The following is a 17,858-nucleotide window of genomic DNA, read 5'->3' as shown; positions in this document are numbered from 1 at the left end:
TGTATGGATGTGAGAGTTGGTCTATGAAGAAGGCTGAGTGCCGAAGAATTGATGCTTTTGAAGTGTGGTGTTGGAGAAGACTCTTGAGAGTCCCTTGGACTGCAAGGAGATCCAACCAGTCCATTCTGAAGGAGATCAGTCCTGGGATTTCTTTGGAAGGAATGATGCTAAAGCTGAAACTCCAGTACTTTGGCCACCTCATGCAAAGAGTTGACTCATTGGAAAAGACTCTGATGCTGGGAGGGATTGGGGGCAGGAGGAGAAGGGGACGACAGAGGATGAGATGGCTGGATGGCATCACTGACTCGATGGACGTGAGTCTGAGTGAACTCCGGGAGTTGGTGATGGACAGGGAGGCCTGGCGTGCTGCGATTCATAGGGTCGCAAAGAGTCGAACACGACTGAGTGACTGAACTGACTGACTGACTGAGAGAGTACCAGTATTTCTTCTTCATACATCACAGGCCAGCATGTTGCTCTATGTGTCATGTTGTTTATTTGGGTCAGTCTGTTGAGGATTAACTTGTCAGTTCTTGAAAACACAGGAGTTTTGTTATCTAACCTCTTTTGTGCTGTTAGGTGGTGTGGGTGGGGCTGGGGGATGGTGGGTTGAGTGTGTGAATGGAATTGACCCTTGGATGTGTGGCTGCAGCTCCTGTTAGACCACCAGGATGCCATTGCCCCGGAGCACAATGATCCGATCCACGAGCTGCTGGACGACCTCGGCGAGGTGCCCACCATCGAGTCCCTGATAGGTAAGGTTCCAACGTAACTGCCTGGAAGCTGGAGATGGGGAGCGTGGCAGGAGTGCTGTGATTGTCTCCTCATCTGTCTCCACGCTGTTCGTGCTCCAATTACACATCAGGGAAGAAATGAGGTGCCATCCCCATCTGTTAGGAACTGAAGTCCAGTGGATAATGGACTCAAATATAATGCATATTATAAATGCTCAGATATAATACATATCTGAGGATGAGATGGTTGGGTGGCATCACCAATTCATTGGACATGAACTTGGACAAACTCTGGGAGATGGTGAGGGACAGGGAGGCCTGGCCTGCTGCAGTCTGTGGAGTCACAACAAGTCAGACACAACTTAGCAACTGAACAGCAGGAACAATACGTATAATCATGTAACTAGAAATGATAAGTCCTATAAAGGAAATGAACAGGATATTTTGAGAGAGAAATATTACAATGTTGATTTGTCAAACATTTATTATTTTATTAGGGATCCTTTGTCTTAATCATTTGGCATAATATTTTTTTTCTCACTAAAGGGTATCCTTGCCACAAGGTACATATTGGCTGGTTCAACTGTCTTCTTAAACTTGCATTTTCTTTTATTTGAATTATCATCTATTCTCCAATGTCTTTTCTCTTTATTATATTGATTTATTTTTCCTACCCTTCCAAAACTTTAGGAGAAGGTGCTGGCAATTTAAATGACCCAAATAAGGAGGCACTGGCTAAGACGGAAGTGTCTCTCACACTGACCAATAAGTTCGATGTGCCTGGAGATGAGAATGCAGAAATGGATGCTCGGACCATCTTACTGAAGTGAGGATTGAAAGGAGGAGGAGTGGAGTGACTGTAACCCAGTAATCACGCCTGTCCCTTGGTCTTGCTGAATGAGTCCACTTGTTCATACCTAAAATGACCTTGGCCATTTAAGCCCAATACAATTCTGGTCATCTCCTGTAGTATAGTTGGCACAGAACTTACCTGCCTTATTTGCTAATGAGATGCTGAAATGAATTTGCATCTCTGAGATCCTGACCTTAGTGCCCACTCTGTCATAGCTGCAGGAGTGATCCTGGGGCTTCGAGTACCTGTGTTAGGGCTGCCCAGTGGGACTCTGGGAGGTGGTGTTTGTTCTGCTCCTGCTGAGGTCCCTTCAAGAGGAAGCAGGACAGGTGCTAATGTTCAGATGTCTCCTGAATCTCCTTTCAGCACAAAACGCTTAATTGTGGATGTCATCCGGTTCCAGCCGGGAGAGACCTTGACTGAAATCCTAGAAACACCAGCCACCAGTGAACAGGTAAAGTTTGGGGGTTATCGTGTACCGTAATTAGATGGACAGGTGCTCCTGTGGGGGGCATGTGACAGGGGTGACACAGATGGCGAGAGGCGGTCACTGGGAGGTGGGCCTGCATGTGTCTGCAGATGGCAGCATTCGGGGCTTCCTGAGAAAGCTGTTGGTCCCTAAATCCAGAGGTAGATGTTTCTAGGGCACAGAGCTCACTGGCACTTGCACACAGTCTGTTTGTGTGCTTTAATTTAACCTGAAACAGAATCAGTGAGTCTGCCCAGAAATTTATTGAATATTGTATTTCTAAAATTTTAAAAAATTTTATTGTTTTATTTTTTGGCTGTGCTGGGTCTTTGTTGCTATATGAGGGCTTTCTCTGTTTGCCGTGAGCATGGGCTTCTGACTGCAGTGGCTTCTCTTGTTGCAGAGCACAGGCGGTGGGGCATGAGGGCTTCCGTAGTTCTGGAGCATGGGCTTAGTCGCCCCGAAGCATGTGGGATCTTCCCAGACCAGGGATGGAACTCATGTCTTCTGCATTGGCAGGTGGATTCTTAACCACTGGACCGCCAGGGAAGTCCTATAGTTAGAATTCTGCTAAATGCCTTGGTAGTTAGGAGAGAAGAGTAGAATATGGCTCCTGAGTTCTGTGAACTCATGATACATTTTGATATATGTGACATATAAACTGAAACAATTAGAAAACCACTGAAAATTCACCATGGTCTTGACCCTAAAAATAATAAAAATTAAGAAAGGGGCCAGTGAGGAGCAAAGCATCAGGAAGGTGTGGGGCTTGAACCAAGGTTCCTCATTCACAGATGACAAAACTGAGACCCCCTTGAGGTTAAATAACTTGCCCACGATCATTTGCTTACAGTAGCAGAACCAAACTTGGATGTGGTTCTGTCTTGACTCCAGTTCATGCTCTTTATATCACATGATAAGCAGTAGTTTTGATATTAGAAGAAAAGGGAATATTGGGAAAGGAATTGCTCCAGGTTGGGAAAAATCACAACCTTTCTGAGTATAAACATCCATAGTATAAACAATTCAAAATAGGGTCCCAGAACCTTAGCCACATGCTAGGATCTATCAGCATAGAGGTGATCATTGAGGTTTTGAGAGAGAACAGTCATAAAGAAAGGACCCTGGGTCCTTTGGAGGCACCAGCCCTTGCTAGGACAAGGAAGGTGTGCAGAGAAGATGAGCAAGGCAACAGCTAAGAGAAGGCACTGGATTTGGGGTGAGAGGAATGGTAACGAGAACTGGTGATGATAGCCAGACTTTGAGGACAGTGCTGAAAGAAGGGGAAGGCGGGTGTGGATCGTTTGTTGGGTGGGAACACAACAGACAGACGTTGGTTGGTGACCAGGAGAAATACCAGATACAAGAAGGGTCTCTTCGCTGGCATTTGCAGCACGTTTGAAAGCAGAGGGCAGGCTTGAAGGTGATCCAGCTGTGACGAGGTGGGGGAATAAAACATTAACCCCCACTGGCATTGCATTGGTGTGACTGTCACATTCATCACGCCAGGTTTCAAGTAAAAGTAAATGGTTTCCATATCCCACATGCGATAGGTAAAGAGTAAGGGATTTTGCATGCAGTAGAGTTCAATCTCCTGATTAAACTTCGGAGTCCAGGAAAGAAGCCAGCATCTTGGGACTTCCCTGACAGCCCAGTCGTTAAGACTTCGCCTTCCAATACAGAGGGTATAGGTTCAGTCCCTGGTCAGGGAGCTAAGATCCTGCACGCCTCACAGCCAAAAAACTGAAACCATATTGTGACAGGTTCAATAAGGATTTTTTTAATGGTCAACATAAAAAAAAAAGACGCCAACATCTAGCTTCATAGGTGTTTCTCTTCTAGATGAAAGGAGAACGGCCTCTGCTTCATGCAGTTTGTCTCGTGTTGGGCTGGGGGACGGGGGCTATAAATTTGTTACCCTCTGTTTCTAGAATAGAGTGTGTGAGCTGTATAGGCTCCGGTGTGGGTTAGGGTGGAGGCCCTCCACGACATCCTCTTTCTTGCTGTAGGAAGCAGAGCATCAGCGGGCCATGCAGAGACGCGCCATCCGTGACGCCAAAACTCCGGACAAGATGAAGAAGTCCAAAACCATAAAGGAAGACAGCAGCCTCAGTCTTCAAGAGAAGAAGGAGAAGATCCAGTCAGGCTTGAAGAAGCTCACAGAGCTCGGCACCGTAGACCCAAAGAACAGATACCAGGAGCTGATCAATGACATCGCCAGGGTATGGCATTTAGGGGACAGCAGTGGCCTGGCCGTGTTGAAAGCTGTCTCAGAGGCTTGTGGGGACACGGTAGCTGTTCCAGGGGCAACATACCTTTAGTTCACGGGCCGATTCAGGTCCTCTCCTCCCGGGAATCGCTTCTGGCCCTTCCAGCATAAGGTCCCAGCCTGCCCTCCCATGGCTTATTCCATGGCCTAAATCAGTAGGAGGAACAGCCTGATTAGAGTTTCCTGTGTCTCAGTTTGTCTTTTGACCTTAAAGAATCCCTCTGGCTCTTTTTAATGATACCTGTGCAATAGAAATTCGCTTCAGATCGATTATCACATCCTAGATTTGTGTGAGTCTTCTCAAGTAAGGGGCTCTGGTGCAGGCCAAGGAATTTATGCCTCCTCTGCTGTTGCACTAAAGGCACACCACACACACCTCGCAGCTTGGTACTTGTTATATTAAAATTATTTTTTTCTCCCTCTCCTGACAACATATTTAAGATGTATAAACAAGCTTTGCAAGTTGATTCTGAGACTGTCTGTGAAAGTAACCCATTTTCCCTGCCTCTAGAAAATAGAGATGGGGGGAAAATGGATAAGGTCTGAATTTCTTTGTTAATTTTTGAGCATAAAACTGCTGCCTATGATGAACATGTGGTCAAGCAAGGCCGAGTTAAACACTGCCAGATTCTAGTGTTAATGGTTCGAGAAGCACATGACATCATTATTTTTGTGATTTTAATAATTATGTCTCAGGATATTCGGAATCAGCGGAGATACCGACAGAGGAGGAAGGCTGAGCTGGTGAAACTGCAGCAGACATACGCTGCCCTGAACTCTAAGGCCACCTTTTATGGAGAGCAGGTGGACTACTATAAAAGCTATATCAAGACCTGCCTGGATAACTTAGCCAGCAAGGGCAAGTGAGTATTTTTATAATGAATCAATGTCAGGGGAAGATGCAGAGGCAACTAAAGTGAGTGACATTGGCGCTTTTTACTGACAACACACTGGATCTGTTTATTGCATTAGTCCTTTGTTTGGCTTCTAACCGTTTGTAATTTCCTAGTTCCATTTATTATGTGTGCGTGCGTGCTAAGTCACTTCAGTCGTGTCCAATTTTTGTGACCCCATGGACTGTAGCCTGCCAGGTTCCTCTTTCCATGGGATTTCCCAGGCAAAGATACCGTAATGGGTTGCCATTTCCTTCACCAGGGGATTTTCCCGACCCAAGGATCGAACCCAAGTCTCTTACATCTCCTGCATTGGCAGGCAGGTTCTTTACCACTGAGCCACCCAGGAAGCCCTCCATTTGTTATGGTATGGTGTAAATAAATAATGTGTGGAGGGTTTCAAGGATGCTTCTTTCTAAACATCCTGTGCTCCAAAGTATTTTCTCAGCCCTAGAAATTAAAGAACCTTGTAAAGGGGTCATTTAGTGGCCCCTAAACCAGGATGTGCCTCAAAACTCACTTAAGAAACAATATTAATATAAATAGTTAAATTCCTTGGCCTCAGTACTTCCTGAGCACAGGCTCCCAGACCATGATTTTTTCTCAGCTTCCAAGGAAGAACTGATGCAGCCTCCTTGGTGCTGGCCACAAACCATCAGTCTGCCCATTTTTCAGGGAGGGAAATTGAAAATCCATAGAGGTGAAGTGATTAAGCATAGGTTCTGCTTGCTAGAAGGCTATTTATTATTTACTCCCAACTTTTCATTTTGAGACTTTTCAAACCCCAGAAAAATCTATGAACAGAACCATAAGCACCCATGTACCTTTCAGCTGTCAATCGATGCACTGTGTTTAGCCCATCAGCTTCCCCTCTCCCTAGCCTGCTTACTCTTCCCATCTGTGTCTTTTCTCTCCCTCCCTGAAGACTTCCCAAAGTAAGGCAGGGCTGACGTGAAGGGGTAAAAATCAGATTCACGTAGCTGAGCCCACGGAGTTGGTGCCTCTATCCTTCTGAAATGTCCCTGTCATTCTCTGAGCAGCTCTTGACTTTGTGACATAAGATGTTTCTGGTTCAGTTTGTATTTTCCCCTCTCCAGGCTTGGAATCAGCTATTTTTCCAAACATCCTTTGTTCCTTTTAATGAAGAATGGTATTTAGAAACCGAAATCTAGGGACTAGATGTGCTCATTGCCAGAGCCATTATTGTTTCAGGCCTTCTAAGCAGACAGAGCTAGGCTCTCATTTCCTTTTTAACGGCTGCATGGTATTCCACTGTGGAATAAAGTAACCGCTGAGTCAGTTCTCCATCACAGACATTGACGTTGTTTCCAGTTACTTATTATAAAAAATTCTGTTAACAAATAGCCTCTTGTGCATATATCATTTTGCAAATGTAGGCATATTTTTTTAAGATAAATTTCTAGAAATGTAATTGCCAGCTTCAAAATGTTATGTAGTTGTGATTTTGATAGATACTCAGTTGCCAGCTGTAGGGATTATTACTTTTTATACAACTACCAGCTTTTCTGTCCCATTTCTTGAGAGCCCTCCCTCGAGAGTCCCAGATCCTGTTCTCGTTCGTCTCAGTTCCTCCCTAGCTTACTTTTCTTACCGCTTCTTGCCTTGATTATCCCAGTGGCCTGCTAACATCTGTTTCTTTTTCCTTGTTCCCATTCCTCTGTGTTGCTATGCTGACTTAAACTTTTTTAAAAATTACACATTCTAAGGTATTTTTTTTTTCTTCTTCATAGCCAAGGGGGCTAAGAGTGACTCCTGTGGGATTCCCTTCAGTATAGTTCCCTGAAGTAGAAATCCTCGCATTCATTTGCCATTTTAGAATTGCTTTGTTACTTACGCTTGGGTTTGGGAAGTTTGTTTTCCAACCTCATATCCTTGAGTGACCAACAGAGATTCACAGTAGATAGTAACTTATAGAAAGTGACATAATGTGGTCTTTACAGGGTCTCCAAAAAGCCTAGGGAAATGAAAGGGAAGAAAAGCAAAAAGATCTCTCTAAAATACACGGCAGCAAGACTGCATGAAAAAGGAGTTCTTTTGGAAATTGAGGACCTGCAAGTGAATCAGTGAGTATTTACTTTTTAACTTTATTTTATATATTGATTATTTTTGTTTCTGTGTTTGTCATAGCTTTATCTTATTGACTTTCTCTTATCTGGATAATCATTATTATATTTTATGTGTGTTTGTAATTGATTAATTAATCAGTTATATGCAGAATTTGGCCTAATACCCAGAGTTAGTTGGTCTTTCATAGAAGGGAATGTATTTGTATCTGTTCCCTAATAGGCCTCTATTCACATAAAGGTTATTTACTCACTTTCCTACTTTTTTTTTTCTAACATAAATTGGAATGATACTGTTTATAGTCATGTATCCAGCTTTTTCCTCATTACATGTTGTGAGCATTTTTCACATAGTTTGAATGACCACATAATTTTTAATACTATAGTTTTAATTTAACCATTTACCTATTATAGAATATTTTAAGTTGATTTTACTTTTTACAATATTACACATGTAATGACACCTTTATAATGTAATCTTTGATTCTACCTCTGAGTATTTATTTTATGATAGATGCCTAATGCAATTTCTGGTCAGTGTATAATTTTTTTTATTGTGAAAAACACAAAACATAGAATTTACCATCTTAACTATTTTTTTTAAGTAGTTTTTGGCCACACTGTGAGGCATGTGTGATCTTAGTTCCTCAACCAGGGATCGAATTCATGCTGCGTGCATTGGAAGCTGGAGTCTTACTTAACCGTGGACCGCCAGGGAGGTCCCTTTGAACGGCTTTTAAGTGTGTGGTTCAGTAGCGTTAAGTGCATTCACATTGTTGTGCAGCCCGTCTCCAGAACCTTTTCATCTTAGAAAACTGAAACTGTACCCATTAAATTACAACTCCCGTTTCCCGTTTCCCCCAGCCCTGGGAAACCAGCATTCTCCTCTCTGATTCTATGAGTCTGACTCCTAGTTGCCTCATACAAGGGGAATAATATACTTGTTTTTTGTGTCTGACTTTCTTCAGTTAGCATGATGTCCTCAGGGCTCATGCAGGTTGTAACCTGTGACAGGTTTTCTTCCTTTTTAAGCCTGAGTCGCTTTTCACTGTATGTGTGAACCACATTTTGCTTATCCATTTGTCCCTTGATGGACATATGGGTTGCTTCCATCTTTTTGCTGTTGTGAATAATGTAACACTGAACATGGAAGTACAAATCTCTCTTGAGACCCTGCTGTCAGTTCTTTTTGATGTATACCTAGAAGTGAAATTACTGGATCATATGATAAAGTCTATTTTTAATATTTTTAGGAACTGCCATACTATTTTCCATAGCAGTTGAAAAAAATTTTTTAACTCACATGTATTAATATTACAAAATATTTTCAAACAGTGTCCGAAATGTGTACGAAAGTACTTCAGTTCAGTTCAGTCGCTCAGTCATGTCCAATTCTTTACGACCCCATGAATCACAGCACGCCAGGTCTCTCTGTCCATCACCAGCTCCCAGAGTTCACTCAGACTCACGTCCATCGAGTCGGTGATGCCATCCAGCCATCTCATCCTCTGTCGTCCCCTTCTCCTCCTGCCCCCAATCCCTCCCAGCATCAGAGTCTTTTCCAATGAGTCAACTCTTTACATGAGGTGGCCAAAGTACTGGAGTTTCAGCTTTAGCATCATTCCTTCCAAAGAAATCCCAGGACTGATCTCCTTCAGAATGGACTGGTTGGATCTCCTTGCAGCCCAAGGGACTCTCAAGAGTCTTCTCCAACACCACACTTCAAAAGCATCAATTCTTCCGCGCTCAGCCTTCTCCACAGTCCAACTCTCGCATCCATACATGACCACAGGAAAAACCATAGCCTTGACTAGATGGACCTTTGTTGGCAAAGTAACGTGTCTGCTTTTGAATATGCCATCTAGGTTGGTCATAACTTTCCTTCCAAGGAGTAAGCATCTTTTAATTTCATGGCTGCAATCACCATCTGTAGTGATTTTGGAGCCCAGAAAAATAAAGTCTGACACTGTTTCCACTATTTGCCCATCTATTTGCCATGACGTGATGGGACCAGATGCCACGATCTTCGTTTTCTGAATGTTGAGCTTTAAGCCAACTTTTTCACTCTCCTCTTTCACTTTCATCAAGAGGCTTTTTAGTTCCTCTTCACTTTCTGCCGTAAGGGTGGTGTCATCTGCATATCTGAGGTTCTTGATATTTCTCCCAGCAATCTTGATTCCAGCTTGTGCTTCTTCCAGCCCAGCGTTTCTCATGATGTATTCTGCATATAAGTTAAATAAGCAGGGTGACAATATACAGTCTTGACATACTCCTTTTCCTATTTGGAACCAGTCTGTTGTTCCATGTCCAGTTCTAACTGTTGCTTCCTGACCTGCATATGGGTTTCTCAAGAAGCAGGTCAGGTGATCTCGTATTCCCATCTCTTTAAGAATTTTCCACAGTTTATTGTGATCCACACAGTCAAAGGCTTTGGTATAGTCAATAAAGCAGAAATAGATGTTTTTCTGGAACTCTCTTACCTCAATAATTCTTTACCATAATTGAATAACAAAGCAATTTTTGATATTTTTGACTTAATAAATAAAAAAGATAGCACTTTTAAATTTTGCATTTTTTAGAATTCTAGTTGAGGTTTTTGGGGGGGGGGGTGTGTATTTAAACATGGCTTATTATCTGTTTTCTCTGATTATTTTTTCAATTGAGCACCTTGGTGTTTTGGGTTTGTTTGTTTGTTTGTTTTTTAGATTAGCACTGTATGTGTTTTTCAGACCTGTTTCATAACTTATTATTTATTCCCTTCTTTTTTGTCATTATTTCCTTTTACTGTTCAGGTGCCTATCATTATTTAATAATTTGCTACCACAGACTTAGAAACCAGATGACAAACCAAACCAGTTAAAATAAAATTACTTATTACGTAAAATAACATCTTTATAAAACCGATGAGAGTCTCCTGTTGAGTAAAACGCGTGTGTTTTAGCCTGTGGACTCTGTAACCTCTCGTCTAGCTTCTCAGTGACCTCTTTTGCATCCTCCATGGTTCTCGGGTCTGTTTATGATAGATCAGTTTGCTCCATAGTTGAGTTCTGGAAATCTGGGGTGACACGCTTTGATCACCTAGAGAACAGCTTGCTCCCACCTTCTGGTGCCATAAAACTCCTGGGCATGTAACATGTTGCGAGTGAGTAGTGCCTTAAATATTTTCAGTAATAGCAGTTTATCTTTAGTAGTACTCAGTCCGTTTACATCTATAGCACCTACTCCTTCCAGAACACCTGCTGTCTTGGTTCTTTTGGTTCTGACCCCTGCTTTGTTTGTGTACCATTTCCAGTCCTCAGACATGCTTGTTTTCAGACATCTGTCTTTTCCTCCTGCTCCTAGCCCCATCTCCTCTTGATTCTCCCTTTACTGTCACGTTTCGGGAGTGGCCACATGGAAGGCCAGGATGACTCCTGACGTCGTCCCTTCAGAGGTCACTGTGTCCTTCCTCACGGTGCCTCTCTCCGTGGGAAGCACGTTCTCCCAGGAGAGGTTGCCACCCTTCTCTCCAGATCCCAAAGCAGATGGTAATTACAGCATCAATATCACACACATCCCCACCTGTGAAAGCACTTTGCACCTTTATTTTGTCCCCCTTTTCATTGCTGAACACTGAGCTCATCTCCTTTCCACACTTCACAGAATATTTTTATGTGAGAACACAAAAATCAAACCCTCATGTTGTGTTTCAAACAGGTTTAAAAACGTCATCTTTGAAATCAGTCCAACAGAAGAAGTTGGAGACTTCGAAGTGAAGGCCAAGTTCATGGGAGTTCAAATGGAGACGTTTATGTTACATTATCAGGTGGGTCTGCACGGGGTAAAACTGACAGCTCTGCGTGTGAGATAGTTGTGCCCTTGTCAGGGTAGGAAAGGGGAGAAAAGCAGACCCGTGTGAGGAAAGCTGCCACACTTGGCAGTGAGCTGAGGACTTCTGAGTGTCTGATTTGGTCTGTTTGGGCTAGTGAGCTTTTGCAGACGTATGAATCTCCAGAGAGCATACCTGAAGCTTCCACTTAGGGTTGCCACTAAATTAACGGGCACCTTGGACTTGAATAAAATGCTTAGGTACAGATCTCGACAGTACAAAATCATGAACTTTTTCAGTAGCTTGAAATCTCTTTTTCCCCCGTCTCATTTTGATTTGATATAGGGGGTTTAAAGGTATACTTCTGATAAGATGTGTGTAAATTGCATTTTTGTAAACTGAATCTCACTTTATATTTTGGGAACTTTTTTTTTTTTTGAGAGAAAGCAACTTTTTACTGAGTGTAAGTTAATAAATAGGGATCACAGAACAAATAGCAGACAAACAGCGTGAGTTACATCAGAATGAAAAAAATAAATGATGGGCCTGGGTTTCCAGTCTGAAGCTGTTATGCAATATGACTCTTTTGGCCACACCATGCAGCTTTGGGATCTTAGTTCCCCCACCAGGAATTGAACCTAGGCCCCGGGCAATAAAAGTACCAAGTCCTAACTGCTGGACCACCAGGGAATTCCCCTCTGAATCCCTTTTTAAATTCAAGAATTCTGCAGTGAATCATTTTGTAACATAACTATCCCTAATTTTTATTTTGAAACATCTCTCTCTCTCTCTCTCTTTTTTTTTTTTTTTGCATTAAAAAACGTAAGGGCATTGAGAGGACTCCTGGGTAACGTCCAGCTTCCGTTAGTTCTGTGCACACAGTGCTCCATGGTTGGTACCCAGCTTATAATATTCCTCAGTTGGCTGCACCCCGTCAGGCTGGGCAGGGGCCTTTCCCTGAAAGGAAATTCGGGCTCTTGCACATGTCACTCTCCCTTCGTTGGGAGTTTTCCCCCGCTTTCTTCCTCTGTCATTCATTGAGGAGTTTCAGGTTGTTACCACATCTAAAACTTGCCCCATCAGCCACACCACAGTCAGTTTCTCCTTCACCTCCATAGCCTGTAGAGCCAGCCCCTATTAACTACAGGCGTCAACTTACTTTCCTCTCGACTTCCAAACTGCAGACTCCTTAAGGACAGGTAGTATTTCTCTGTCTCCTTCTCAATGACCAGTAGACCCTCAAAACACATTAACTGTACAGATGTGAAATGATTTTATGATGCACCTAGCTAACTCAAGTCCTTACACAAAAAAGAGCCTCTTATTCCCTCAGTTTCACCAAATTTGTGTAGGTTGCCCATCCTGCCTCAGCGTATCACTCCATGCACAGAATCGTTAGCTATGGAATGACCGCCAGGTGCAAGATGTTACAGTTCAGGTGATGCACCAGGGTCCTTGTCCAACTGGAGCCACTAAGATTTTTCCAAAAGATGAATTGGTTGAACTTTTGGGGTCCCTTCAAGCCCCTCTCTTTTTTAAAGATTTTTTTTGCAGTCTTTATTGAATTTGTTACAGTATTGTTTCTGTTTTCTGTGTGTTTTTTTTGGCCCTGTGGCATGTGGGATCTTGGTCGCCCCCACCCAGGGATCGAACCCACACCCCCTGCTTTGGAAGGTGAAGTTTTAACCACTGGATCACTGAGAAGTCCTACCTTCAGGCCCTTTGATTCTTGCTGTTTCATTACCGGTCTTCCAAAGTTTGGGTGTGAGACCACTCTGATTTCCTCGGTTTGTTCTAAACAGTGGAGGGTAGTAGAGAAACAGGGCTTAGCTGTCAGATCCAGATTTACCACGTCTAGCTCTGTTCTGTTGGGCAGGTCATTTACCATCCCCCAGCCTCAGCAGCCTCATCTCTAAATCTGAGATAATCACTCCTGGTAGGATTTCTGACAGGACTTAAACAGACATCGTATAACATGCTCCTACATTGAGGAACATATAGTAAATGTAAAAAACATTTAGTCCTGTCTTCCCGTCTCGTTTAGGATAGGAAAGCTCTGTCATTTGAAAAGGAAATGAAGACTCTAATAGATAGTGTTGAGATGACATTACTGGCCTTATCTTGTGTTCAGGGGTTATTATGTCTCATCATGGATTGAAACGCTGTCACCTTCTCCAGGCGACATATCACTTAGACTAACGGGGCCGCAGCAGGCAGTTCCGTAGCTGGGGACTTGTGTCTCACCCCAGCTCACATCTGGTGCACAAGGCAGGCCTCGTCCCTTCCGGATCCCTCCCTACTCATGTCCCTCCTTTTCTTGTCCCACGGACTTGATTAACCATCAGAATATTTTTTTTGAACAGGACCTGCTGCAGCTACAGTATGAAGGAGTCGCTGTCATGAAATTATTTGACAGAGCTAAAGTCAACGTCAACCTCCTCATCTTCCTTCTCAACAAGAAGTTCTACGAGAAGTAACAGAGCATTTGCTTCCAGCCCAGAAGGATGAAGAAAGGAGTGCCCAGCGGCAGCCTTTCTAGAGGTTCTTTACTTCTCGAAAACAAAGACCCAGCCCACACCATTGCCTCAGTCTAATATTGCCCCCAACTTCACAAGTTTAACTCCTCCCACTCAACTGGGACATTGGTCGTCCTTTCTTCATAGATTGTATTTCAGGCCCAGTCTGACCCATCTTGTTCCTTCATTCTCTTCTGTTAGGGAAGAGTGGGAACTGTCCTGAAATCTCTCATGTTGTTACAGTCTTAGAGGTTGCATTACTATAGTGTAAGCTTTGGTGTTTGTTTCTATTAGCAATAGGGACGGTGGGATTTGAATACTTGCTGTTTAGAAGTGGAAGCCATTAGCCCAATAACGTGCATACTTAGAAGACACATAGTTAAAATGTTAGATTATCCATAGTTATTAGGTTGTCACTTAAAAGTGAAGTTCCTTTATGTTTACTGTTCCATCAGGAAAATTGAAGGATATGGGGAGGCTTTGGTTGTCTTCCATTCTGTCTTCCTTTATGGCGGGAGCTAATAGAAGTCTCTGTTCTGTGTCCAAAGGAAGCATTTTCTAGAAAGAGAGGAATATTGTTTTAAAATTTCACCATTAAATTTGGGCAGTTCTCATCAGTGGATGAGAGAGTCCCGTTGTTAAAATTAAGCTATTTAGGTAAATTCAGAATGGTCTGAACACCTGCTTGTTTCTGTTGGTGCAAAAGATTGACTAGTTTCAGGCAAACAATCCACTCCATCCCTATGGCAAAGGAATGGGTTATCCCTAGTGTAGAATGTAACTGTTTTCAAAACTGTTTTATGTCTTAAGAGCGCCTTATGAAAGTGTAGATTTATTTCTTAAAGTGGGGGTGATAGGAATTTTAAAGATTTATATAATGCTTAAAAGTCTTTAGAATACTGTAAGAAAATGGTTTGGGTTTTTTTTTAATTGGCTTATCTGTATATCTGAACTCTTAAAACTTTCTTATAGCTAAAACACTAGAGTTTATCTTCAGGGTTGCAGAGAGATTATCCTGCCTTAAACAGACTGAAACAAAACCAAACAAAAGCAGCCAAGCGATGTTACACGTGATATTAAAATCTGCTCCCCCTCTCTTTTTTTAAGTCTTTTCTCTTGCTGCCCACACTATGCCTTTATTTTATGAACTCTGTTTTTTAAATTTAGTCACAATTCAGTGCTAAACATTGAGCTCATGGAGCTTTCATTCTTAGATTAAAAGTCATATACTTTTTTAAAACAGTCTTTTTAATCCAGGAAAATATATTGAAATCATGCTACTGAGCCTCATTTCCTCTGATGTTTTGGTTCAGTGTTCTTTTATCGTAAAACATAAACTAACATTTAAAAATTTACTGATGTATATTTAAAGCCAATAAACTGTTTTCATTGATAACAAATCATGTGACGAGTCCCAGTTACAGGTGTTAAGTGTTGGAAGTGTGTTTTTCATGATAGACTGTTACTGAGTCAGGTCCCCGGGTGCAGCTGTACAAGTCTACACACCCCAGGCAGCCCACAGACAGGTGAAGAGGTGAGGTGTGGAGTGTCACGGAAAGAGTCTCCACTACCTTGACCTCATTTCTTGTGTTTTGCAAGACAATTTTTTTAGTAAATATTTTCCTCAGATTAAAAGAAGACACCACTCTAAGTGGCATCGCCTCAAAAACTGGGACCAACCAAAATGTCAACTGTTTTACCTTAAAAGATGATGTTCAACCCAGATTCATGTCAGGCCCCAAAGGCCACGTCCATGACAGACAATGAGCAAAGTTCACAACTCTTCAATGAAGTATGATCTTTCAGTGATCTGTAAGGAGCATAGTTCCCTTGACACAAATGGCACAAACTACACCTCGAGAGTTTGGATGGTAACTGTGCATAATTACGGGGTTCACAGCATTGAGGATGCCCAGACAAAGTCAAGTCGTGGCATTAAAACCTGGTAGCTCTTTGTAATTTTAATTTATTAGCCATAGCAGTCTCTGTCTCAACTCTCTCCTCCTTTGACCTTCTCTTCAACCAGCCATCATGACATTTACCATGAATTTCCTCCCTCAAGAATTTGGACTGCCCGTCAGATTGTTGCCCCACACAATTGCCTCTGTATCTCTGTATGAAATAAAAGGTCATTCATTTGTTTTTGTGTTGATTTTCCTCAGTCTCATTGTTAGCAGTTCCTGCAGAACAGTGTTAACTAGAGTGAAGTTTAATAATTGAAAACCACAACAGAAAACAACCCCTTCATAGTCTTTTTGAAAGAACAAACACAAATCAGCTATCTCAAAGCAATTTTTTTAACTTGTGAGCCTTTTTAAATATAAAATGCTTTAAGTAGCCTCAGCATAAAAAGAATTGGGGGTGTGGCAAGGTGGAGAACTAGCATAATGTCACTTAGTTCTTTTTTAAAATGAAAAAACCATCCAGGGAGTTCCCTGGTGGTCCAGTGGTTAAGACTGCTCTCCCAACGCAGGGGGCACCGGTTCAGACCCCTGGTCAGATCCCACGCGCCACATCTAAGGTCCATGAGTGCAACTAAGACCCAACACAGCCTAAATAAATATTTTTTAAAAAAATCATCCAATTTTTCTTGAATCATTATTGGTGGACATTTCAATGTCAGTTCTGATCAGCCAATGGCTGGAAATTTCAAATTACAGTAGCATTAAATGTTTTATGGCAGTAGCACTCTAGGTCACAGCATGTCGCTCCGGGGACTTCTCCATTACCTACAAATCAGAAAAGACTATGGGACATTGGATATGGAAAAAGAAAACAGCAGCAAAAGGGAGGGAAAATAGCTGCCTTTTAAATAAGACCCCAAGGAGCAGCCGTACTTAGAAATAAAGGGTCTTCCCTGGTGGCTCAGTAGTAAAGAATCCGTGTGCCAATGCGGGAGACTAAGGTTCGATCCCTGGTCTGGGAAGATCCCACTCGCCGTGGGGCATCTAAGCCCGTGCGCCACGACTACTGAGTATGCTCCGGAGCTTGTGCTCCGCCCGAGAAGGCACCGCAGTGAGAAGCCCATGCCTAGAGAGTAGCCCCCGCTTGCTGCAACTAGAGAGACACCTACCTGGCAATGAAGACCCAGCACGGCCTAAAGTAAATACAATTTTTTTTTTTAATTGTAAAGTGTATACTTGCCAACATATTGTGAATTTCCAAGTAAAAATAACCTCACTCTTGAACCCAATAGAAACCCCTAATTTTATTTTACTTTTTAATACTTGTACTTTATTAATTGCAGGAAACACCCTGCTGTTTATGAGAGGAAAGCTTGGTAGGGCACTGCAATAGGACTGCTTGTTTTAAAAGGTGCATGAAGTGGGGTAGGATGGATTGGGAGATTGGGATTGTCATATATACACTACTATCAGATAACTAATGAGAACTTACTGTATAGCACTGGGAACTCGACTCGGTGCTCTGTGCTGACCTAAATGGGAAGGAAGTCCAGAAAAGACTGCACGTATGGCTGATTCACTGCTGTACAGCAGAAACTGACAGAGCATTGTAAAGCAACTACACTCCAATAAAAATTAAAGCACGTGGACAAAGCCCTTTGTTGATTGGAAAGTTGACATCTTTTTTTCCTCTTTAAACTCGTGTTTCTATTCCACTTCCCTTAGAATTTTATTCTAATGTTACTTGTAAAGCATAAGTCTTACTTTTGACCATCCTGTCATCGTTATTTGTGGGGAAAAAAAAAAAAAAAATTTATTGCCTGTGCCCATAAGGCTCTTAATGATCCAGAAAAATACTTTGCATCATAATTAGTGCATCTTTAATCAAAATCACCTAATGTCTTGACAAAAAATTCTAAAAGATATTTGACATGCATCTCTTAATGAAATAAATGAAAATTCTTAAAGTGGAGGTTTAAAAGCTTATGGCTAGGGACCTCCCTGGCAGTCAGTGGTGAAGACTTTGCCTGCTAGTACAGGGGGCGCAAGTTCAATCCCTGGTGGGGAGCTCACATCCCACATACCTAGCAATCAAAAGAAACAAAACACAAAACAAGTAATATTGTAACAAATTCAATAAAGACTTTAAAATGAGCCACATAAAAAAAATGAGTAAAAAATAAAAAACTTCAGTGCGTGCATGTTAAGTCACTTCAGTTGTGTCCAACACTTTGTGGCCCCATGGACTGTAGCCCTCCAGGCTCCTCTGCCCTTGGGATTCTCTAGGCAAGAATCCTCGAGTGGGTCACCATGCCCTCCTCCAGGGGA

The 17,858-nt window shown here is 42.3% G+C and overlaps 1 protein-coding gene across 1 annotated transcript in view; it reads left to right on the top strand.

The window, feature by feature from the left end:
* Window positions 1-15,768, top strand: part of IQGAP1 (IQ motif containing GTPase activating protein 1) — a 107,073-nt gene extending 91,305 nt beyond the window's left edge. Inside the window, exons 31-38 of the mRNA XM_027521310.1 lie at window positions 653-755; window positions 1,425-1,560; window positions 1,954-2,041; window positions 4,066-4,278; window positions 5,022-5,188; window positions 7,180-7,302; window positions 10,999-11,107; window positions 13,474-15,768. Of these exons, the coding sequence (XP_027377111.1) occupies window positions 653-755; window positions 1,425-1,560; window positions 1,954-2,041; window positions 4,066-4,278; window positions 5,022-5,188; window positions 7,180-7,302; window positions 10,999-11,107; window positions 13,474-13,587 (1,053 nt within the window). The 3' untranslated portion in view covers window positions 13,588-15,768. The remainder of the gene's footprint in view (window positions 1-652; window positions 756-1,424; window positions 1,561-1,953; window positions 2,042-4,065; window positions 4,279-5,021; window positions 5,189-7,179; window positions 7,303-10,998; window positions 11,108-13,473) is intronic.
* The last annotated feature ends 2,090 nt before the right edge of the window (window positions 15,769-17,858 follow it).

This window comes from Bos indicus x Bos taurus, chromosome 21, assembly GCF_003369695.1.
Source record: "Bos indicus x Bos taurus breed Angus x Brahman F1 hybrid chromosome 21, Bos_hybrid_MaternalHap_v2.0, whole genome shotgun sequence".
NCBI lineage: Eukaryota > Metazoa > Chordata > Mammalia > Artiodactyla > Bovidae > Bos > Bos indicus x Bos taurus.
This window is presented reverse-complemented; position numbering and strand designations above follow the sequence as displayed.